The sequence below is a fragment of the Halichoeres trimaculatus genome, unplaced genomic scaffold, assembly GCF_033239565.1.
Source record: "Halichoeres trimaculatus isolate MK-OKI-2021-1 unplaced genomic scaffold, fHalTri1.1 fHalTri1_scaffold_8, whole genome shotgun sequence".
NCBI lineage: Eukaryota > Metazoa > Chordata > Actinopteri > Labriformes > Labridae > Halichoeres > Halichoeres trimaculatus.
The window spans coordinates 10019929-10044081 of record NW_027437186.1 but is presented as its reverse complement, the minus strand read 5'-3'; the positions used below and the strand labels follow the sequence as shown (position 1 = coordinate 10044081).

The window sequence follows — 24153 nt, the reverse complement described above, 5'->3', positions numbered from 1 at the left end:
GAAATTTAAAGAAATATAAAGACATATAAGAAATATATTAAAAATATTACTATTTACATATTTATATAGGAGCAAGATATATACAATATGAAATGAAATGAAGATGCTCTTGAGTTTTTGCTACTTATAACTTACATCTGACTGAATTTAGAAGTGGAAGCAAGTCGTTGCTTTGCAAGTCTCAGGTAAGTCTCAGATCTTTAATCCCAAGTCTCAAGAAAAGACAAGAGAAGTTGAGTGAAGTCCAAGTCCCAGGCTTGGAATTTTCAAGTCCTTACAAGTCAAAAGCTCTATTTACCAAATAAAATGACATTTTAACGATTTAAAAATCTATTCAATTTAACAAATAAAACAAATGCATTTTGAATTCTTTTATTTTTAAATTAAACCAACATGATAAAACTTTGCCTTTGTGGTCTCATCGTAGTTGAGACACAGCGAGACCCAAGCTGCTACAACTTTAATGACTTGACAGTTGACTTGACAGTAACATGTACTGCTGCATAAAATGGATGCTAAGCTAAAGCTAGCCAAAGCATTATATCACAACAGGTATCCTTAGGTATCCTTCCTGTTCTTTGTGTAATATTAGGTGTCAAACAGAGTTGGAAGTTGTCACTTCCCCGTCGGTTGTTTTTGTATTACAGGTTTTGCACACAGCAATTTCTTTTTTGTTTATGACCTTGGATTTGAGAATGAAAATGAAATTATCCTTGGTAGCATCCCTGTGTGGGTAACTGCCACTCTTGAGCAGAGTGGCGCTAACAGAAACATAATTCACGCCCTCATTGTTGGTTCTCAGATCTGATTGGATGTTAATAGATGCATTCAATGAGGCGAATTCTGTAGGAAAATGTGTTGTCCTGAAATGACAGAATTACTTTCATGTTAGCTGAATACTTTGGATGGGGTCACATTTTATTCAGCACACTGTCTCTTGAAAAAAAAGTATTTTCAAGTCATTTGACTAAAGTCTGAGTCAAGTCCCGAGTCACTGATGTCAAAGTTAGAGTCGAGTTGCAAGTCTTTGATGATAAGTCGAGTCCAAAGTCATCAAAATTGTGATTAGAGTCTAAGTCGCATGACTGGAGTCCACACCTCCGACAGAATCTGAAGCCTTCCTGCAGATTTTCATTGACTTTCATGTTATTGTTGAAGACTAACTTGAGAGAGCCCATCTGCTTTAATGTCAATCTTGTTACTCTGAAATCAAACTCTGTCCACAGAATAATATTTCAGCCCATATCAAGAGTCCTCCCTGACCCTGTGGCTTCTGAAATGGCCAAAATAAAATTATTTCATAACTTCAGATTCAAAGGGTCTTTAAGAACTTGTGACACATTAAACCATCACTTCACTGTCCAACAGATAGACAGGAAGTGTTTTATCGCTGCGAGGTCAGATGAGAGAGATAAAAGACGTCAGATCAGCAGACCCAGCGAGTCATCTACATCTCACAACCAACAGATTCATTCGGTGATGCTTCAGACGCATGAGGCTGTTTGTGAGGAGGATCTGGTTGTATCATCTGTGTGGAAAATAATAATCAGTGACCTGAGGCTGCAGTGTGAGCTCACTGATTTGATAAAGGGAGCTTTCATCATAAAAGGCTTTGAATGACCTGCTTTAACGTTCTGCTCAACAACTGAAGCCTCGGATAAATCTCAGGGATCAGCACTCTAGTGTACCAGACTAGAGGAAAAATTACAACCCAAGGTTTATTATCTGAATCCAAAGTTTGAAAGAAAAACTTCACTGTCTTGTTCTTTTTTTGTCGTCTTCCAGACAGAACAGCTGCTTGGTGACCAGAGGAGCTTTTCTGGATGTGTTGGTGTGTCTGTGCAGGCCCAGGGTCAGTCTCCTGGAAGGTGAGTTCAGAGTGTGGGTCAGGTTTTAATGAAGGACTCCCAGAAACACATGAGACCAGACACAAACAAAACCCAGTGTGGAAAAAGTAAAAACAGTCCAAACACAAACAAACCACACCATTACGCAATCGATTGTTTCAACAATCAGTCTTGACTCATCGACTATCAAATGGATCATCACGAACATCTCCTCTGACCTGTTTCGGTTCATGTTGTTCTGCTGTTTGTCTCTTCAGGAAGGATTGGATGTGTCGTCCATTTGCTCAGACTTTGACTTTGAATGTTCCTGAAGAGACAAACACGCAACGTTTGCTGGCAAGGCTGTTCTCCCCGCTCTGCATTTAGACAGATCGATGACAGAAGTCAGCTTCATGTGTCGGCTGGTTTACAGAAGCCCCCATGCTGTGTTTGTGTGTGGTTGTGTCTGCGTGTGTGTGTGTGTGTGTGTGTGTGGTTCTGTTACACATGTGCGCAGGCCAGAGGGGGTCTCAGCAGCGCAGGAATGTGAAACTGAAGGAGAGCGATGCGGGACAGATGGAGAGTTTGAGCCTCTGACCCAGTTTGTGTCTGAACAGGGAGGGAGAGAAAGAGGGAGGCGGGGGAGGCACGCATGTTTTTGCTGGGCCATGTGCTGAACACATGTTGGCCCTGACGGTGGAAATACCAAAGATTTCTCAAAATAAGCCTGTAGATGGAGGCCTGGCCCGGCTCCTTACATAACTGAATACACACCTCTGATGCTCCTTTTGTGTTATCACCAGCCTGTCTTTGACTTCATCGCCCCTCCTCCTCCTGTGTGAGTGCACTTTCACATAGTTCAGATGTTTAGTAAAAAGACATGGGTTTGTGAAGTTCATAAAAAGCCGTCTGACTGCAGGACTAAAGGAGGACAATCATCTTTTCAGTATTTCTTTTTTCCTCTTTCAGACAGCTCTCTGTGTAGTAGGAACTTTGTATTTAGCAGCCAGCTCCTGATGGCTCATAGCTCTTTGTGTGTGTGTGTGTGTGTGTGTGTGTGTGTGTGTGTGTGTGTGTGTGTGTGTGTGTGTGTGTGTGTGTGTGTGTGTGTGTGTGTGTGTGGTGTGTGTGCACACTGCTCCAGCCCTTTGGTCCAGGCAGACTAATAAAAAAAGCCCCTCCGGTCTGTTTCTTCGTCTCTGCTGTCAGTCTTGGACATAGTCTGATGATGTCATCCACTGATTCCTGATGAGATGTTTTGAACCCAGTGATGGCTGTAGCCATATTGCAAATGCTGACCCAACCTTACTGTTAGTCAACCTAAACCTGCAAAGAGGTGGAGCTAAGACAGAGTTGAGGTCGGCAAGCAGCTACAATGAGATCATCAATGAGTCAACTCAGCTTAATTACCATGTGTAAACCTGACTTTAATATCATCAAGACCAAGGTTTGCTGATCATATCCTGATTCTGGGTACTAGGTATTGGCTATTGTGTACTGAATGATGAGTGTTAAATATCAGGTATTGGGTAGGGTGGGAGAGAAAAAACAGAAATTGATGTATCTGGGTTTTTTCATTTGACAATATCAAAATCAGAATTCTTTCTCAAAAAATAGATCTTTTTTTAAAGTCAAATTCTCCATTTCAGTCTTTGTTGTTACCACTTTTCTCCAGCAAAGGGTGAAATTTTTCTCTCTGACTCACGTGATGTGCATTTTATGGGAAAATATGGCACGTGATATAGTCTGTAGATATTATCATCATCATTCACTTTGTCACATGGTCTAATGTTAAAAAAGCAAACTAAAAATTACAAAAATCTTAAATATTGAAGAATCACGATTTAAATAGTATCGGCACGAATCAAATCATGAGAATGGCATATTGTCCCAGCCTTACTACTGGGGATCAGGAATCAGTTGTTTGGTATCAGATGTTTGGATATTGGGTACTAGCTATTTGGAGAAAAACGATGTATCGAAGTATCAGGATTTTTTGTTTAAAGATTTGAAATTGTTACTTTTCTTGAATTCTTTTTTTTTCAATTAAGACCCTCATTTTAGTCTTTTTTTTATAAGCTGGGTTGGAAAAAAAAGTTGAGATGTCCAAGCTCCTGAATAAACTCTAAAAACTGACTCACATATGATTAGCTTTTTTGGGTCAATATGGCTCCTGATTTAATGTGTAGACATCATTATTCAACTTTTTCACATGGTCTGGTGTTAAAAAAGCAAAGTGAAAATTTCAAAAATGAGAAATATCTAAGAACTGCAATTTATATCCATCAGCATCTCAAAAAATTGCAAAAGAATCGAATTGGGAAAAGCGTATCATCCCAGTCCTACTAGGTAGGGATGGGTATTGAATTAGGTGCTTTTATAGGCACCATTCAAACTCTGTCAAAAATACTGGGTACTACCGATTCACGTAAAATCAATAAGTACCATGTTTAGGTACCTAAATACAACCTTGTGACTGTGAGGGAGCCTTGTGAAGGGTAACTGGATTTGGTATTTGGTATCAGGTGTAGGGGATTACATATTGAATACTGCATATTAGGTATGGCGTGTAAGGTATTAGCTATTCCATGTTCTGTATCAGTCAGATACTGACTCAAAGAGCTCACCCATGTGGATCCATTTAACTCAGTTCAGTGCAATTGTGTGTTTACAACAACCACATGCTTCATCAGAGTATCAGTAGGTCACTTTATCATTTTGTTGCAGCTATTAGGGAGAATTTGCTCCTTTGGTGAACAGGCAGTGTGCACTTGTACATGCTCTAGCTGCAGACACATTGGGAGAGGCATCAGCTAAATGTAAAGCTCTTTCAGCATGAGAAAGAGGTTAGAGTCTCTTTCTCCTCTCTCACAGACACACACTGATGTCTGGGTGTTTTTCACATTTTGGGTAACGGTGATGGATGTTGATGTGAAATCCAGCTGTGTCTGCTTGTCAGTGCATGTGGCTCTGTTTCAGTCTGGTTAGTCACAGCACTGAGTCAGGAAACTCTCTCTAATACTTCAAACTTAATTCCCTTAAAACTTGACTCAAAACTTAGGAGCAGAGTACATTTATACAAGCTCAGCTCACATGCACGTCTCATTCTGATGTTTACTTAAAACAAAGCTATGACGCTTTCTCTCGAACTTGACCAATCCATGACTGATCAAACGTTGTTGTTTGGTGGCCAATGACAGTTTAGTTTGGATACTTCGTCTATCTCACCCCGCAGACTGCACAGAAGCAGATTATCTAAAGCAGATGTTGCATTCAGTTTAAATATTTGACCTGCATTGTAAAACAGGTCGTTACATGTGCATTATTTTCTGCTGCTCTCAATTAACCCTTACACTGGTAAGCATACAGCTCCTATTGATGAGACAGAACTATCTGTATTGCACACTATAGAAGTATTTTTCTTTTTCCCCTTTGATTTGTTTCAGGTCATTGTATTTACACTTTTAGACTTTCTACATGTCAAGGACTTTCTTGACCAAATAAAACAACATCCCAGTGGAAATCACTCCATGATTTGTTTTCCAGAAAGTTCCTACAGAAGCTGTTTTTCTGGCTTCAACTGCAGAAATGCAGAGAAGCTGAACAGCCTGTATTTCCAAAGGTTGGGGTGCTGCGTGTTGATGAAAAACAAAATATGAAAGCTTGTGAATTATTTAAACCCTTTTTCAAATTGAAAAATGGTTCAGAGGAAAATTTTAGATCTCAGTGATTATTTTTCAGAATCAGAATCAGAAATGCTTTATTGTTCCCAAGGGGACATTACGTACTCGCTTTATGCTGGTTTTAAGTTTAAGTCAGTCAAAAAAGTAAAAAGTAATAATAAGTTTAATAATTGTTTCTCTCTTTGAATTTAAAATAATTTTAAAGTAGTTTCTTCTGATGCCATGTTTATAATTTTTTTTTATTAGTGATTGTTCAGTCTACTTTTTGTTTGTTGATGTGTGTATGTGTGTGTTTTGCATGTGATTATGTCAGAGTGTGACAGGCTAATGTTAGCATGTTGTTTCTCCTGTAACAGACAGCTGTTTTCTTTCTGACACACTCCCCTTCCTCCTCCCCTCTCCTCTCTTATTCCCTTCATCATGGCTGTCATTACTTGCCCCCCCCCCCCCCCCCCCCCCCCCCCCGACTCCCCACTCCCATTATAACCATTAGGACATGCTTATTTGGCCTTGGACCCCCCTTTGAGGATCAGGTTCCATAGTAACCTGGTCTCGTCTCCACCGTAACTCGGCCCATCTCTGGAGGAATGTGGCGTTTCCCGCTCTTTTGTCGGGCCACAATTTTAGAGGAGCTGCGGGCAGGATTGAGTTGCACCAAGTTTCATAAGCTTTCTGTGTGTGTGTGTGTGTGTGTGTTTTAATTGAGTTGGCTGTGAAAGCAGGCTCTGTGTGCAACAGCTCTGCAGGGAGGAGTTCAGCATTATGTTTCTCTACGGTCAACCTCTCACTGGATTATTCTTATATTTCAGAGGAAGTGTGTGTTTGTGCGTGCATGTGTGTGTCTTTTATTGGTGTGTCTGTAAGTCCTGCTGGGTGTGTGTTCACAGGTGGCCGGGCTGGCAGAGCAGCGGGCACATCCACACAGACAGTGACGCAGCCGCTCCAATAAAAGTGAAAATAGAAAAGAACACAGAGGCTGGTGTGTTAAGTCTGGACTGATGTCTCGTCTGTTTGTTCAAAAGTTGGACTCCAGAGTTGACGTTTCTGTGAAGTTTGTAGTAACTATCCCCATTTATAAAAGACTCTTATTGTTCTGACTTTTTATAAACACTCACACTGACCTGCAGCAGGTTGCAGTGTGTTGTGACTCCTCTCCTGACATTAGGCTGTGTATCACTGTTAATCAAAGGAATGTAATTTTAGCATTCAGCCACAGATCTGTAACATGCAGTAAACTAGTCTTTAATCAAACATGCATCCCTGTTGCTGACTGAGCTGCAGGTGCATGAAAGAAAGCTGCTGGAGATCATCAGATCCTTATCTATGATATTTAAATTCAAAGCTGTGCTCACAAACTCCTGGAAACTTCAACAATACAAAGAAAAAGGGTATTCTGAAACTTCCACCCCTACTTCCCATTTGGTGTGAAGAAAAACTCCAAGTTCATCACTAGAACAAGTATTAAAAATCAAACTAGCTAAATGAAGAGGGTTGGTAAATTAACTTTCTCTATAACCAATAGGTCCATCAAGTGTTTTTGTTTCATTCGTTATTTAAAAGTTTTTTTTTTAAACTCAACACAAGTCTTATTCACCTGGCGAGTACAAATAGTTATCTTAGTTTAACAAATAACAAGCAAAAAGTAAGGCAGGGATTGCTTGTCCGATCTCATCTTCCACCACTTAACCTGCTCTGGGTTGTGGGGGCAGCAATCCCATCAGAGAGGACCAGTGGCCCCTGTTCCCAGCCACTTCCACCATCTCCTCTAAGGGGATAACAAGGCGTTCCCAGGCCAGCCGAGAGATATAACCTCTCCACTGTGCCCTGGGTCTGCCCCTGGAACATGCTTGAAACATCTCCCCAGGGAGGTGTTTGAGAGGCACCCTCACCAGGTGCCAGAAGCACCTCATCTGGCTCCTCTCGATGCAGTGGAGCCAGATGAGGTGGCGTGGGCATCTGAAAGTTAAGTCAGGAGCCAGACAGAATGGGGCCAAAGAACCCATGATAAGGAATATAATAGAATAGAAAATACTTAATTTATCCCTGAGTGGAAATTCAGGAGGAGTCACAGCAGTAATCAAGAAAACAAACGTAAGTAAGTGTTTAGAAAGTGTAAAAAGGTCCATAAGAAAATAGATGATGACAGCTTGTCCATTATTCTCCAGTTCAGCCAGCCCGGTATTCCCCCTGTTGCTGGGTTAGCACGGTTGGTCGTCCATTTTATTGAAGATAGATCCTACATTCCCAGTAACGATGGATGGAAGGACAGGTCCATATCGTCACTTCTTAGCTCACACATGAGAACCAGCACGTCGTCCTCACCTCCTTCTCCTCACTTTGTGGGAAAACATCAGGCCTAGCACCAGTTAGCATTGACATGCTTCAAACTGCTAACAGCTGATTTCACATGTAGACAATGTGGCCATGGTTACATGTAGGATCTCCAGACAAACACGGGAGGAAAAATAGTAAAAATATCACTGAAGACAAAAACACTTTGGTGTCCACAACCAACAAATGAGCCATACAAAGTAATGACCCACTCCAAATACAAAGATGACGATAAAGCGATGAAAAAATTACAAGAAACGGACAAAGAAGAGAGAGCTGATGCAACAGGCAGCCACAACCAACAGGGCCACGCCTAGCAGTGACAGGACTCAGGTCACCCTGAGCCAGTCGGAGGGTTACCAGAGCCTCGCGCTGGAGCCAGGCCAGGGGTTGGGGCCTGCAGGTGAGCGCTTGGTGGCCGGGCCTTTACCCATGGGGCCCGGTCAGGCCAAGCCCAAATGGAGGACATGGGTCAGTCCCCCTGTGGACCCGCCACCTGCAGGAATAGCCATAGGCGTTGCATTTGCATTGTGGGTTGGTCAGCAGTCAAAGGCTGAGGCCTTGGCGGCCTGCTCCCCAGTTACAGAAACTAGCTTTTGGGTTTGCTTATAACAAGTAGAAAAATCCACTGACGAGTTTCAGCAGAGCTGGGGAGGAAAATGTTTGACATTTGACTTTACCCTCTGATCCACTGCTACAGGCTGAAGACATTAATTCACAATTTATTTTGATCATTGATATGGTTCACACTTCTCTACTGATGATGATTTCTAAACCTTATTTGTAAAACTCGTCCTGTGTCTTCTGACCTAAAGCATCTCCTGTGTTTTCAGATTCAGAAGCCGCTGATCTTCGTCGAGGAGCTCTGTCCATCCTCATGGCCTCAGAGCTCGTCACTTCCTCACCTTCACCCCCCTCCTCTCCCTGGTGGCCCGGCAGTACCCAGTACCTGCTCAGCCTGGCCCGGCTGGCCCTCAGTGACAGCCTTGAGACCCCTGACCTGTGGGGGGGTCCTCAGCTCTCAAACCAGCTCCTCCAGAGCCTGCTACTCTGCCCGGAGTATGAGGTGAGGGAGGAGACCCTGCAGGAGGTGCTGAGGAGGCTGCAGAAGGAGGAGGAAAGTAAGAGGCCTCAGTGGCTGGATGAGACCACCCTGTCCAACCTGACCAGCCTGGCTCTGCACGAGACACACCCCCAGTGTCTGGCCAAGGTGAGACCACACACATGTAATGGGGAGTATTTGTTTGAAAGCCTGTGTGTGTGAGTGTCCTTGTTTTATGCATGAGTGTGTGACAGCAGCATCATTTCGCCGCCAGTCAACACATCACGAGGAAATCATTTTCAAATTTGCTGCTCCTCTTCATTCCAGCTCTGGCTGACGAGGATTAAAGTGCTTCAGTGGCTCAAAAGATTTTCAGTTGAAATGGACAGCCAATTTCCAAGTCTTTTCCAAAACACGTACACATGTCCAAAACAATCTCTGTAAAAGAAACATGCTTTAGGTTCATGAACGAGCTGCAGAAAGCTGAAAAAAGTCAACAACATTTGGCATCTCTTTTTTATCTTTGTGTTTTGACTTTGCTCCTTTATTATATTTCAGCAACTTTCTTTGTTCCAGATGACATTTTGTTTCTGATTTGTTCCTGTTTTTGAATTTGCAGCCTGTTTCTGATAATGGAAACCTTTTCAGCTGTTGTTATCCTTGTCAGCCACCGTACTTTTCACTGAGCCACAGGGACATTTACTGCTAATCGATTAAACACTCAGATCCGTCTTGCAGAGGTTTGCGTGAGAGGCTAATCGTCAGCAGGCCAAACACACACTCACGTATGAGACGTTTGGTCGACTTCCACTCTAACAAGCGTTGGAGGGAAAATGCTATTTCCTGTTTGGAGACAGAAGCTCTTATTTCAATGTGTTTCAGAGCTGCTCTGTGAGTCCTGTCGTCAACTCTCCTTCAGGGCTGACATGACTCAGCTCCGTGTGTGTTTTATGTGCATGTGTGTCTCAAGCCTTGTGCATGTGTGCGTTTAGTGGAGCATTCCTCGCCAGGCGCTGCTTTACAGGCCAGAGAGTTAATGTTTAAAGTGTCGGCCCCGTTAAGTGGAGCCTCCCCACCGCCAAGGACACGCCAACCCAACGGGCCAGGTGCCACAGCTTACCCTGACTGCAGTGATGCATCCTGGGGGAAGAGCAAGAGCAGCAGAAGTCCAAGGACAAAATGTTTATTTGCTGCTCAGAAACCTGAGGAAAACTGTGATTTGAGTTCAGGCAGACATTCAGGAAACGACCTAAAAAGTGGGTGATTACAAACAGTTTAAGGTGTAAGATGTTCTTACACATAAAATGAGGACAGAGAACTCTTAAAGCTGAAATAAAATCTGGAAAAAGTTTAAACTATTTTCCTATGAAGTCTATAACATGCAGTTTCAGTGTTTCACCCAACGGCAGCACCCCTCCTGGAAGTCAAGTTAATCTTATTTTCTATATATAGTGTCAGTTCACAGCACAAGTAACTTAAGGTTACCTCTTTTAGAGATTAGGTCTGTATATATTTTTTTTTATTTTTTTTTTATTATCGACATGTTTATCTTATTGGCATGTCATTTCTGTCTCTACATTGTCGCATGTTTACAATTCCCCTTTTTGTATCGCACACAGCAATGCAGTTCTGCCTCAATGCGACACAAACTTACACACACAGCAGACAAGCACACTGTATAACAGAGAGTCAGGAAAATTAATGACACAACCATCTTCTTGTTTTTCTGTTAAAGATGTCTCAGGCACTTCTTGAAATCTCAACATTCTTGCTGTCATTAAAAGAAACAAAAACACCATGAATTCGCAACACACTAAGGGTCTGTTTACACGACAACAGTTTTAGGGTGAAACGCAAAAGTTCTGTTGCGTTTCAGCCTCGCGTTTGAGGCTCAGACAAAGGCTAGCCGACAAATTTAACACAGGGTGGTTGTTTCTAGAGGATGCACCTATCCAACTTTTTTGACGTCTCGATACAACAATAATACCTGGATTTTGGTTACTGGCCGATACTGACTAAAATGATCCAATACCTGTATCAATTTATCACACTGAAACAACGTTTTAGCCAATCTAAAATGCAAACTTTTGAAATGGCCTCCAGAATAGAATTTTTCTGAAACGCTGCCGACTCTGTTACACAACATGATCGGCTCAACTCTACTTCAGTGAAGATCTACCAAAAGCGGCTTCTGGACCAGACAGTTATAGCACCACCTACTGGCCTGACATGCTCACTACAGCGTTTTCAGTCCCTTGGTGTTTCCCTGTAAAAACACCTCTTTCTGTATTTTATACTGTTGTACTGGCTGCATTGGTTTTGAGGACACAGCCAACTCTTTTGGTTGAAAAACTGTCTTAAGAGTCATGGTTCTACTCACACTCATAAACTTTTGCTGCATATCTTTCCTCATACTCTACTCCCTAAATTTCCTCTCTCTGTAGCTGCCTTGTCCACAAAAATTGCCCAATAATGTGACAGAAACAAACATCTTGTGCACTAAATTATATGGCAGTTAAGATGTTGCTGTGTTGTTCACAATCACTCTGGGGTAATCTATAGCAGTGACCAGTTTGGTTTGTTACACGCAAATTGTGTCTTCTCCACTGAATGATAAACTCTTTAGTCATCTGCTGGTCCTATTTTACTGATAGCAATGTGGGACAAAATTCAGTAAGAATGAAGTCAGATGGTTACAAAACCTGAAGGGTGCTTTCTTATAGGAATTCTCGATATTAGATTTTTGCCAACATCCGATATGCCGATATATCAAAACCCCTTTTGGCCGATACTGATACCGATAATCACAAGTTTGTTTGTTTTTTTCACTGTAAAGAAAGCTAAGTCTATCCTGTACTGGAATTTATATGTTACTCTTATTGTGACGGTCTTATTTGTTTAAGAAACACACATAAAAAAAGACCAAAAAAAAATACATTTGATTTAACCATAGATAAAAAAAAGTATTATTTTTTCAAACTCAAGACATTCAGTATTGAAATACAGAAAAATAATTTCTTTAGATCACATGAACTTTAAATGTACAATGCATTTTTAAACATAACCAAGTTGCATTTGATTATTTTAGAGCTACTGTAACAACCTGGTGACAGACACAGAGCTCTGCAGTGCAAATAAATGAAGTGCTACATTTTATTTAAGGAGCTTATTTTTCAGATGGAAAATAATAATAATCCTAACTGAATAGCACCTTATCGGCTGTTCGTATCGACAGAAATTTTCATATCTGCCGATACCGATAAACATGTTTTTAAGCTTTTATCAGCCGATACCGATATTGTGCCGATAATATCGTGCATCCCTACTTTCTTAGCTACTAGTTGCGTCACTGGAGTAGATTCTTTAGGATCAATGTAAGAAAATCGAACACACTCTGCAGACACTGAAAAAACATACAATGTTTACATTTAATGCAAACACTCTTTAGAATTACTATTTAGTAAATATAGCCATCACTTTGTAACATCAATAAGAGAGCGTGTTCAGTGCCAGTTACATCACGATTATAAAGTGGGACATGTGACAAAGTCACAAGGTTAAGTTCATCATACCATTTCTCTTTTTTAATTTTCTGACTGTGTACTGAAATAAAGCTGCAACACATTAAGGAGGGGAAACTTAAAGGAAAGGCAAGTTAAATGGGGTGTGTGAAGAGTAACTTTAATGTGTTTTCATGTTGTGAATATGTGTGTGAGTGGGTGTGTGTGTGTGTGTGTGTATGTTCATGCCGGGTGGGCGTCACTGTTTATTTGCATGTTACAGCTCTCAGAGCCGGTACACATCTGTGCCTGACTCTGCATGTTTTCCTGTGACGCTGTATATTTGAGTATGAGGGCAGCTGAGTGTGCTGCAAGACGGAGCAGAGCTCATTAAAGAGGCTGTAAAAGAAAAGCAGAGACGCAGACCAGCTGAAAACATGCCGACAGACGCAGACAGAAAAAAAACACAACCAGAGACTAGTGGAGATTGAAAAAGGAAGTTATTTTGTTGTGCAGTAAAGACAGAGAGGTGGACCGCCCAAATGAATTATGGCTCTGGTCTGGCACTCCTTCCTGATGATTGATCACCTTCATCGAGGCTTAGAAGAGACATTTGACTTGGTAAACTATTGTCTGAAAAACACAGTTTGTCCAGACTGCAGTGGTTCCCTGCACTGCCTGTTATTGCATTAGAGCACTTCCAAATGAAAATATGGACAAAATCAGCAGTGTGTTTTCAAATTTTCAGGAAATCTAATAAATGGGATACTCTCTTGGGCCAAAGTGTTTGGAAAGGCAGAATTTGAAGGATTTTCCCTTCTGTGCTCCAAAGTGTTTTTTTCTTTTGAATCAGATGATGTTTGGAGTATCAGGGCTGAAAGAGTCACATTTTAAACACTGTTACCTTACAGAAATATACGAAACATCATTTTATTGTTTGGAATATAGGAGCTATAAGAGCAGGCATGTAGCAGCTGTTAGCCAGTTAAGATGATAGCAAATTAAAACAATTTCAAAGGGGCTGTGAGGGGTTTGAAAGTGATCTTGAAAGAGGCTACCTTCTAGGTATATCCCTGATCATAATCCACACTTTAAAATGAGATTATCAGCACCAATACTGCTGGTTACAGGTTATTTTAAAATGCTACTTAGCATCCCAATCGTGTTGTTGTTGCTTTATTTATTTAGATTAACAGATCCATCTCATGGGGTTGAGTTTGTTAGTAAACAACTACCACTGTATATGTATTCAGCACTGCCTGAAGTCCTTGACTACAGATTTCCAACAAACACAGATTCACAACTGATCTTGCCTCTGTCCAACTACTTTTTTTTGTAATTAGTCCATTTTGGAATGTCTTGCAGATTAAGAGTTTACACTTACCAATATTTCTTGTGAAAATTCTGTTGGTGACACCAGTTTGAGTTGGAATTCAACTTGACTCTTCGACACAGGAGACTCTGATGGATTACTTTGAAATAGTTAATGTAGAACTCAGTTAAGGACAATTAACATCAACAGTTCTGAGACAGGAGCGTGCAAAGCCTTGTTTTTGAATTCCTCAATGAAGCTCAATGATGACTACGTTGTCACCAACTATCATCACTTACATCTACAGAACAGCAACTCAGAGGTTCACCAGACTCATTTTACTGCTCACAAATATACACTCTTAAAGACACACACAGATGTTAACAAATAAATGTTCATGCCCCTGCTTGCCCTGCTTTCCGCCCACACAGATCATATACAGCAGACTTTATTTAAAAGCTCTGACAACAGCTCTGGCCCTGGGAGAAATAATAATCAGAGAGAGATGCAAAAGGAATGTCAACATGTGTTCTTGGCTCAATGTTTTTTAAATGGGGGGCTTTTCCTCCCGTGACTCGAACAGCAGCTCGAGAACACGCAGAGAAAACAGCATGAGCAGAGGAGAGTATGTAAGGATGAAGAACAGTTTTAGGAAGTGTAGCAAGAAGATGAGTGGAAACCAGAATAGATCAATGCTTAAATTAAAGATTTTCTGTCACAATTCTTCTTTTCTAGGAACAGGCTCCATAGAGCAGATCTGTTTGACTTTGTTCTGTGCTCTGCTGTGTTACATCAACCATGCATGTGCTCTGCAACAATATACTACAACTTTTAACAACATTAAGTGATTAGTGCCAAAAATTCACTAAGAGCTGGGTCTGAGACCTTCTGACTCATTCTACCCCTGAGGACAAAGAGGAGAAGGGTCAGATAAAGTGCCTAAGTGTTCCCTGAACAGATGAGTCTTCAGAGAAAGAGACTCTGTGGATCGTATAGAGTTATGTAATTCATTCCACCATTTGGGAACAACAGAGGAGAAGAGTCTGGCTAGAGATTTGGAGCCAGGCTGGGCTGGGCTAGGCTGGAAGTACCAGGCGTCTTTCACAAGCAGAGCGTAGTGGGTCGTAAGGAGTGTAGACCTGGTACCCCAGGTAGACAGGAGCCGTTCTTGTTAATGTTTTGCAAGCCAGAAGAAGAGCTTTGAATTCATAATCCCATAAAACAATAGCAGTCAGTTTAAATGTATAAATCTATTTCTTTTTGGTTCAGAAAGTTAGAAAAGCTGGAAGTTGGCAAAACATAATTCTCAGTGTCATCCTTGTATTTAGGAATAGAGATAATGGATCATATTAGTCAGTGTTGGTCAATAACCAAAGTCCAGGTATTATTTTTGTATTAAGATTTCAAAATAAGTTAGATGGGTCCATCCCCTATAAACAACAACCACCTTGTGTTAATTTTGTCTGCTAACCTTTGTCTGAGTTCATTTTTTTTCAATGATGTGTTTAAGCTCGTCATTGTTCAATAAAACTTACTCAGAATGCCCCTGACTCTTTGTTGGATATATTTCAAGATAATGACAATCTATGGTTTTCTTCTTTAAACTTCATTGAGTTTTATTTTTTCCCTGGATAATAAATTATCTCTGCATTTGCATTGTTTTGCAGCTTTCTCAAAAAAGTCTGTGTGTGTGTGTGTGTGTGTGTGTGTGTGTGTGTGTGTGTGTGTGTGTGTGTGTGTGTGTGTGTGTGTGTGTGTGTGTGTGTGTGTGTGTGTGTGTGTGTGTGTGTGTGTGTGTGTGTGTGTGTTGGAGAGCCTGTGTTAGAAAGATTGATAGAGGAGAGAGGCAGCTGTGTGCCCGTGGTTTGGGTGTGTGTAGGGAGGATCTGACCCGTGTGGTAAAAATACCAAAAAGGCAGCCGACTGCAGAGAGGACACCAGAGCTGTGATGATGGACAGTCTGTCTGCGTGTGTGTGCGTGTGTGTGTGCGTGTGTGTGAGTGAGTGTGTACATTAATATCTCATTTCCTTCCTTCAGGTCCTCAGTGTGCTGTCTGTGTTGAGCTCAGGCTGTGGACTTCAGTGGAGGGATGGTGCTCAGACTATGTCTCAGGGGGAGGTTTTGCTTCACCTCCTCGCGCTGACGCAGAGATCTGCCCACAGGTCAGAGTCGACACAAACCAACACAAATACACGTATAAAATCAATTTTCTTAATCCCCTTAAAGTCATTGCTGCATGATCCTCTGTCTCCTCTGTTTAGGTGGAAGGATATAACATTATTGTACTTACCTCTGATAAAAAAATCAACAGTTAAAGTCAGCAATCAAAGGGCGCTCCCAGAGCTAGCATGACAGGCTTTAAAGAAAGGAAATTGTGTAATTTTTAACCTTTATGTTGTCCCTCTTATATCTCCATAGAGCTTTAACATTCTCAAACATCTCTATTTTTATCACCTTGGTGTTTTAGAAAACCCATATTTCATCCTCTAAGGCAGACCTTAGTGTTTGAGGTCCACACCCACAACATGTAATGAATCGGGGAGCAGATCTTTATGCAAAGACATCATTTCAGCAAGTCTCATGAATTAATGTAGCAGTTTAAAAATTTGTACACATTTGATTTGAACAACCGGCTTTGTTGTTTGTTTAAAATTTGAGGAAGTTCAAGATGAAAACTGAGTCAATAGCACCAAAATAAAAGCAGAAACCAGGTAGAGAGTTAACCAACCTTGATTACATATGAAAAGTTAGAGGACCAGCAAAGAGGAAGACTAAGCAGCCAAAAATTCCTGAAAGACTAATAGTTTCCATTCATGTGGTTATGTACGCCACACATTCATAGTGTGTCCTTTGGGCCTTTATTGGTGTTATAAAAATTCTGCTTTGATGTCTCTGCACTACTGCAAACATCAAGCAAAAACCTCAGTACAAGGAAATGGAGACAACTGTGTCTCAAAACACTTCCTCTCCCCTGAAAACCTGCTGTCAAAACAGTGGTTAGTCTCAGGGCAGCTTTTAGCAGTGATGGATGAGGAGACATGAACAGGTCAACATACAACCACACTTCTCCTCCTTCTCCTCCTTCTCCTCCCCTCTGTCAAAGAGCCTCCACACTGCTGCTGCCGCAGCTGCAGCTGCTGCAGGCTGCCTGTCAGAGAGCCATTCACAGACAAAGGGCTCACAGGTTCACTGACTGCACCTTTACCCTGCACCTGGGCACACCTGGAGAGTTCTCACCCCTTTCTGTGAGGGTGTCTGCTCATGTGTCCCAGCACAGAGGCAGCAAGTTTTTGTCCCTTTGAAAACCTGTTGATAACATGGGCTGTATATATGGTTTTTTTGATGTATCTGGAACAAAAACTACAAAAGATGGAGACTTAAGTCTTTTTGCAAAAGAACATTACAGCATCATGAGGATGGCTTGTTGATATCACAGAGTTGCACTTAATGTGATGTAAGAGAGTGAAATGATGTGGTCTGCAGGGGCTGGCCATTGTCTGGCTTTAGGATATTGATGCTTTTGGTCATCAGAAATATTAAAGATTTTAGTGTTTAGTGTTAAATTTTAGAATTTAGTGTTGTAAAATATTCAAAGACACTCCACAAAAAAACATCATAATGAGCAAAAATACAGATACAGACACTTTATTTCTATTAAAGAACAAATCTGTTGGAATACTTTGCACTTTGTTCATAAAAATGACAATATCTTAAAAGTTAAATATGTGATCTTCAATTCTATTAAATCTTCTGTTCATTTAGAAAAACTTAAATAAGGTAGAATCTGTTCCCTCAAAAACACTTTGAAGTTAAGTTGAATAGTTTTTACAGATTTAGAACATTTTGCTTTACTTAGAAATTACATCAGAGAATGTGAAAACAGCAAAGCAGAGACTGAAAAGGTGGAAAATAAAAGAAGTAAACTGATATTTGTCATATGAACTTCGTTCCTCCAGAAGATTATCCTCACCTGTCAGGTCTAAACCTTTATTTCGGAGTCATCACCCCCTCTAACCACAAACTGTTTGGCACACACTCTAGTACTTGTGCTTGTGTGTGTGTGTGTGTGTGTGTGTGTGTGTGTGTGTGTGTGTGTGTGTGTGTGTGTGTGTGTGTGTGTGTGTTGTAGTTAAGCCCTCTGACATGCATTGACAGACTCATACACCTTCTCTAAAGTCCGTGCTGTACTTTTCTCACCCTGAAAACAGGCTTGAATTAGGATTAAATTACAAAGACTTTCATGGGTGTAAAACCACATTCTCTGGACCCACAGATCCAGTTTCTCCTCGGAGTGGCCCGGGGTATGATTAGAGGAGGTGGGGGCTGGGTTTCTGGTTTTGTCTGCTGTGTGACTGAGTGGCGCTTGGCTTATTGTGATCCATACTTTAGTGGTGAGCAGCAGCACACTTCTTTTGTGGGCTGTAATTTAATACAGATGAGTTAAGTGTGTGTGTGAGTGTGTGTGAGGGTTTTCACAGAACTGCCCAAGGAGGAAATTTTTTTTTCACACATCTACTTTTTAGATTTTCACTGAGCTCTGACTTTAAGTATGCAATAAATAACTACAACAAAATCTGTGAGGAAGAACGCATGGACATTTTTAGGTCCCCAGTAACAAAGTTGGTGTAACACTAAAAAATCTGTATGAACATTACTGAGCAGCAAGGCTTCAGTTCATAGAGGGGAAGCAAGATGGGAACACGTCCACCATAGACAGAGGCCCTGATATGCAACTCTATACATTGTAAGTCATATAAATGTATGGAATCTAACAATTCCTCTCATGTCAATGCTTCTTGGGGCCATGGGTTATACAATTGAGTGAAAATCTAGATTAGTCATCCAGTTAGGCATTGAATAATCACATGAGGACATGAAGCCTTTTTGATGCCTTATTAGCTTCTCTCTAACACAAGCTAATGTTAGCATCAAGTCAGTTCCTACATTGCTTTTGCACTGGTTAAGAGTTTGAGTTTCACCATCAACTGACAATTTTAGCATTTAGCTATCATGTAGCTTACGGTCCTGTCAAAGTAATTACAGAGTTTGACTGTTTTAGTTGTTATTAAAGTTAAGTTATGTCAAGTTTTCTTTCAACATTAACAGAAAAATAGTCTGGAGTCTGATGCTAACTCTGATAAAGCAATGACCTTTTAAAACATGGCTCAAAGTTAAGTTGGATTTCTTCTGTTTAGATTGCCAAAATTGACATTCTATGTTAGGACAAGATACATTTCAGCTTCTCTCTCTGGTTAAATAATATGAGCTGGGAAGACTTTGTCTGAGAGCAGACATGTGTCATGTGATTTAAACTTGTAATTTGTGGGTCATAACCACTTTCTTTCATTGCCTTTTTTACTTATTTTATTTTTTTATCAAGATCATTTTTTAAATAATTTTTATAATAGCAATAACATATATGCACCTTGAACATATACATGCCCCTACCCCCCAACCAAAAAACACTTCAGAGAAGAAACAAATGAACAATACTAATAGCCAGAAAGTTAAAAAAATAAAAATAAAAAAAAATTACCAGCACAAACACATATACATACAAAGACAGAGCAACCTAAACATATGCACATACACTTGCATAGCACCCTAAAATCTAATATCATCCACATTTATAGTTTCAAAGAGAGCTGAGAAAGGTTGCCAAGTGTCAAAGACCTGTTTTTTAAGTGTTGTTAAGAAATGTTGGTCTACCCTTCAGCCATTTACTACTCACTACGGAGGCTGAAATCAACTCGGTGATTTTACATTTCAGCGTGGAGCTCCACTGTGCCGCCCTGACCCTGCTCTCTCAGCTGGTGGTGCAACTTGTGACATCCAACCCTCAGGTAATAAACACTCATTGTGTTCTTTTACTGTCTCTTACATCGAACAAAACCATTCATGCATGTAATGGACCTTGTGTACCTGTCCTAACATCACCTGACCCTTGACTTCTCATGGATCAGAATATAAGAAAGCCCAGCACCCCAACACTAAAGAAATATATGAAAACGTGTTTAAATTATTATTTTTCTGTTAATCACAGCAACAGGTGTATTAACATCAAGAACTGTAGTTTGCAGACACTGGCACGTCTGTGATCAGCTCAGACATGTGAATCCTAATATGTCAGTGTATCAGTCCTACTGTCATCTGATTATCATCCTGTCATGGTACTTTAAAAGCATCGATGTGCCATTCCAGATGGATTTAGACTTAAAACGACAGCATCTGTGTTGCTGAAACAGTAGCCTGAGAACAAATATAAAACCAGAGATCTGCTCCTGATACCAACAAGACATTTATCTTTATTCTGTGCTGCAAAATTACAGTTTTGCCGGGAGCTTTCATAAATCTCCTCGTGTTTTATTTGTGGGTTGTTTAGGGTGCCAGTGCAGTAACTTGTTTGGCTCAATGGGGGGAGCTGGTATGCTCATGCTGCAGTGAGGAGCAACCAGAGGAGGTGAAACTGGCAGCTGCAAAGGTTCTGGTCACCTGCACGTCATCTGTACTGAGCAACCCCCACCTGCCTCTGGGTGAGTCCCTGATAATGAAGCGTCCTCTGAAACATTAACAAGTATAAAAGTGTTTCCAAACATGTGGCACCATCTTTGAGTGTCTTCTGTCTCTAGGTCTGTCCACCACAGTCTCTCTATGGGGGAGTGTGTTTAAGCTGCTGCAGGATGAAGATCAAGAGGTCCGAGATTCAGCCTCTGACTTCCTCTGTAATGTACCAGCGACTCTGTTTGATACAGGTACACAAGCACACAAAGACACACACACAAACAGTTCAGCATGGAATAGAGAAATAAGGCACACAGACCAAAGCCTATCTTAAACCAGGCTTCAAACGAGTTTACTTTTGGAGAATCGGCTTTTTTGACTTGGTGTGTTCGTGGTTCCTGGTGCCTTGTGTGAACACATGATGAGCTGCAGTTCTTTATATTTCCACTTGTGGCTTCAAGACCAGAATTTGCTGGTTGGTCAAAACCAAGTGGCAACCTCCGATCTAAGAATATGGGACAATGTGGAAGTGCTAAAATCTGCTGTTTCTCGAGTGTTCGCTTGAGGCTGGCTCCAGAAGTACAGGAAGTCACATACACACCAAGCCAAAAAAAAGCTGTTTTCAAAGCAGAAATTAACCTATTTACAGTCTGGTTCAAAAAAAGTCTCCTGTCTGGGTCCTTAATTTTACTATCAGTACACACTGTACAGGGGTGATTTTTTTCTAACTCGGCCGTTCAGAGGATATTAAGATCCCGAGCTGGCCCAATCAGAGGCACACCTCAGGTCACGTGATGGACAGGCGCCCTATAGCTGTACGCGGAGCTCTTGCCACTACCAATATGGCGGCAGGTGATGTCTGAGCTGCCATCTCGGGTCTTATATAAATGTTAAAAAAAAATGTAATTGGACTTTTCTGAAGTGTCTTACAAAGCGATATGTATACTTACACATACTATATCTTAAACCAACTTGACTTTATTTATATTATACCTTACCTTTCATACATTTAAGCATACCGACCAAAGTGCTTATCTAAAGAACAGACATGCAGATAAAAACTTCAATGAGTAAAATCATGAAATACAAAAAAAGAAAGGAGATGGTTATAAGGATATTTTAAAATAAAATAAAACAAAATAAAACAAAATAAAACAAAAAAAACATTGAAATGTGTGTTAAATATAAAGATGAATAAACAAATAAATTTAAAACAACAGTAATAATATAGTTGAAAGCTAAAAGGGCTGTATAGTTTTCCTCCACTATGACCCTTAATCAAGCAAATTTCCCTCAGATGGAGTCAACAAACTGCTTTTTCTGATTCATGTAAGGTCAGAAGGTTTTGATGTGGCATAAAGGCTAAATAACCCCTGAGCACAATATGTCTTAGAGTTATATTTACATCCCTGTATGCAGCCATACTTCACTCTCAGGGAGTGTTTCTGTGTCTGTGTTTGCTCCTCTATACATAGAAAGGACCACTCCCATTTTATTCTCCCCCATTTAAAACAAAGCAAACATACCAGAGCAGAGTGACACAGCAGTGATAATGAATATGTACTGAAATACACACACACACAAACACAAACACGCATGTATAAACAGACAAACAGAAACACATAAAAACACCACAAACACATGCTGATGGTAAACTGGGATGATGACATCATTTCGTGTTAAGAGTTGCGGAGCATTCCTGGAATGAAAAGTGTGTGTGTGTGTTTAATTTTTATGTGTGAAGTAGACTGGATCTTTTTTAAGAGTGGTATAATAGCAGTGCAACACACACACGCACACACAGAACATGAGGTGTGTCCCCTTGTGGATGTCACAGCTTCATAGGACCGACAGCTGCTCCTCAGTAAACAAACAGTTCCACTTCCTGTCTTCTCAACACTCACTTCCTGTATTTTCCTCCTGGAGCAGCGTATTGTGTCTGTGGACTCTGATGGTATCTCTTAACACAACATGAGACAGAAAAACACCTCCTTTGCTGCCCTTAATGGCAGGGCCGTTCATACTGAGGGAATATTCAGCCTCGAGGGTGTTAGGGAGTGAGATTTACTTTAACACAGAAACAGCTCTTTTATTTATTGTGAAAGGAAACCAAACTTCTCTTTAAAGGTGGAGTTTATTAATGAACTGAGAGAGCAGAGAGCAAAGTTAACCTCTGATATGGTTTCAAGTGAAGATCTTTATTTGCATTTTTTCTGCCTGAATCGATCAGAAAGAAGAAATATAATATGATTTATGTATTTCTAAGTAATTTTGTATGCAATAAAATATAACTTTTTTTCATTTAATGTATTTTTAATGTATCAGGAAACATAAAGTATCACATGTAGACACAAGTAATGTCAACACATTTATTTAATGGCAAGTTTTTAGAGTTGAAAATTTTCAGTTTTATTAAATAGCTGAAAATGTGTTTGTATGTGTGTTTGTGCGTGAGTGTGTGTTTGTGCGTAAGTGTGTGTGTGTGTGTGTGTGTGTGTGTGTCTGTGTGTGTGTGTGTGTGTGTGTGTGTGTGTGTGTGTTTATATACACAGGGCAGACAGGGTCAGATAAGCTGTAAGTTGAAAATCAGATATGATGGAGAGTTTTCCTCTACAGCCAGCAGGAAGAGAACAACAATAGGCATAATTACAGAGTGGGTGTCCTTGTCTCCTTATGGTGTGTGTGTTGTGTGTGTGTGTGTGTGTGTGTGTGTCAGTGTGTGGGAGGCCCCAGAGTGTGTCACTTACCGTAAACTAGTCGTAAGGGTGTGAGTGTTTGTCTCTGCTGTTTTGTTGTGCCTTTGCTTTGCTCCAAACCTCTCTGTCAATCATAAAAGTTTCACTGAAATCCTGATTTTATTTTAGCACACGTTGGATGCTCGGCAGGAATGCAACACAAACACACACAGACACACACACACACACACACACACACACACACACACACACACACACACACAAACAGAAATGAGACTTTAAATTGGTGATCTGGTGTAGAATGAATGAGTGAGTTGGCTTGGAAAGAGGAATTCCTCTCTTAAAATGAAAAACATCAGAAAAACCCAGAGCACTCACGTCCCACTGACTGTGAAACTACAAAACCCTCAACTATAAAAGTATGTCATCATTTTACTTTCAAAGCTTCAAGTTAGTGATGTTTCTTAAACTTAACTTAGCACACACTGAGCATGGCGCTGCAGCATTTGATTAAGTCATCACTGTTGTTTACCTGCATTTTAAAGTCAATACTTACAGTGTAAATAAATAATTCACTGAGGCAACACAAGACTCCAACCTCTGAAAACAGTTTTAGTTTTGTTTGTTGTTGGAAGATCTCTCCCTAACTTGTATTTCTGCCTCCAAGAACCACTAAAAGAACACAGATGAGAGATGTGAGAGTTTGAAAGTTAAAGATTCAGCGAATTATCAGATGATTTCTTTCTGTCTTTAGTTCATCTGTCTCTAGTGTGTGTGTTTGTGTGTGTGTGTGTGTGTGTGTGTGTGTGTGTGTGTGTGTGTGTGTGTGTGTGTGTGTGTGTGTGTGTGTGTGTGTGTGTGTGTGTGTGTGTGTGTGTGTGTGTGTGTGTGTGTTTTATGACCTGTAGTTGCAGAGTCAAGTACCTGAGGTGTGAGCTCCTTCAGATGGAGGTGACGACTGCTGCTCCTTTGATATGGAGGACAGGCAGAGATGTGGGAACAGAGACGGGTGAAATGCAAAACAAGCTTCTCTCCAGTTGACCCCTCCCCCACTCTGGCCTCTAAAAATGAAAGAAACTCAGCTAGATTTAGTTTCAGAATCAGATCTTTAATGGTAAACCCTCAGTTCTTTTTCACCTGAGTTAATTTAGCTGATGAACTAAACATTTCCACTGATAGTGGATCAACTCTTTCTCCTAAAGTCTGTGACAAACTTTTCCAGTTTTAGTGTTCTCTGCTGTTAAGCAGAAGTCAAAGCAAC

General features: G+C 40.7%; 1 protein-coding gene across 1 annotated transcript in view; it reads left to right on the top strand.

The window, feature by feature from the left end:
- thada (THADA armadillo repeat containing) overlaps nucleotides 1–24153 on the top strand; it is a 124951-nt gene that overhangs the window by 84858 nt on the left and 15940 nt on the right. The window contains exons 31-36 of the mRNA XM_074675144.1: nucleotides 1786–1868; nucleotides 8674–9050; nucleotides 15733–15857; nucleotides 19466–19538; nucleotides 20078–20228; nucleotides 20325–20447. Coding sequence (XP_074531245.1) covers nucleotides 1786–1868; nucleotides 8674–9050; nucleotides 15733–15857; nucleotides 19466–19538; nucleotides 20078–20228; nucleotides 20325–20447 — 932 coding nt within the window. The remainder of the gene's footprint in view (nucleotides 1–1785; nucleotides 1869–8673; nucleotides 9051–15732; nucleotides 15858–19465; nucleotides 19539–20077; nucleotides 20229–20324; nucleotides 20448–24153) is intronic.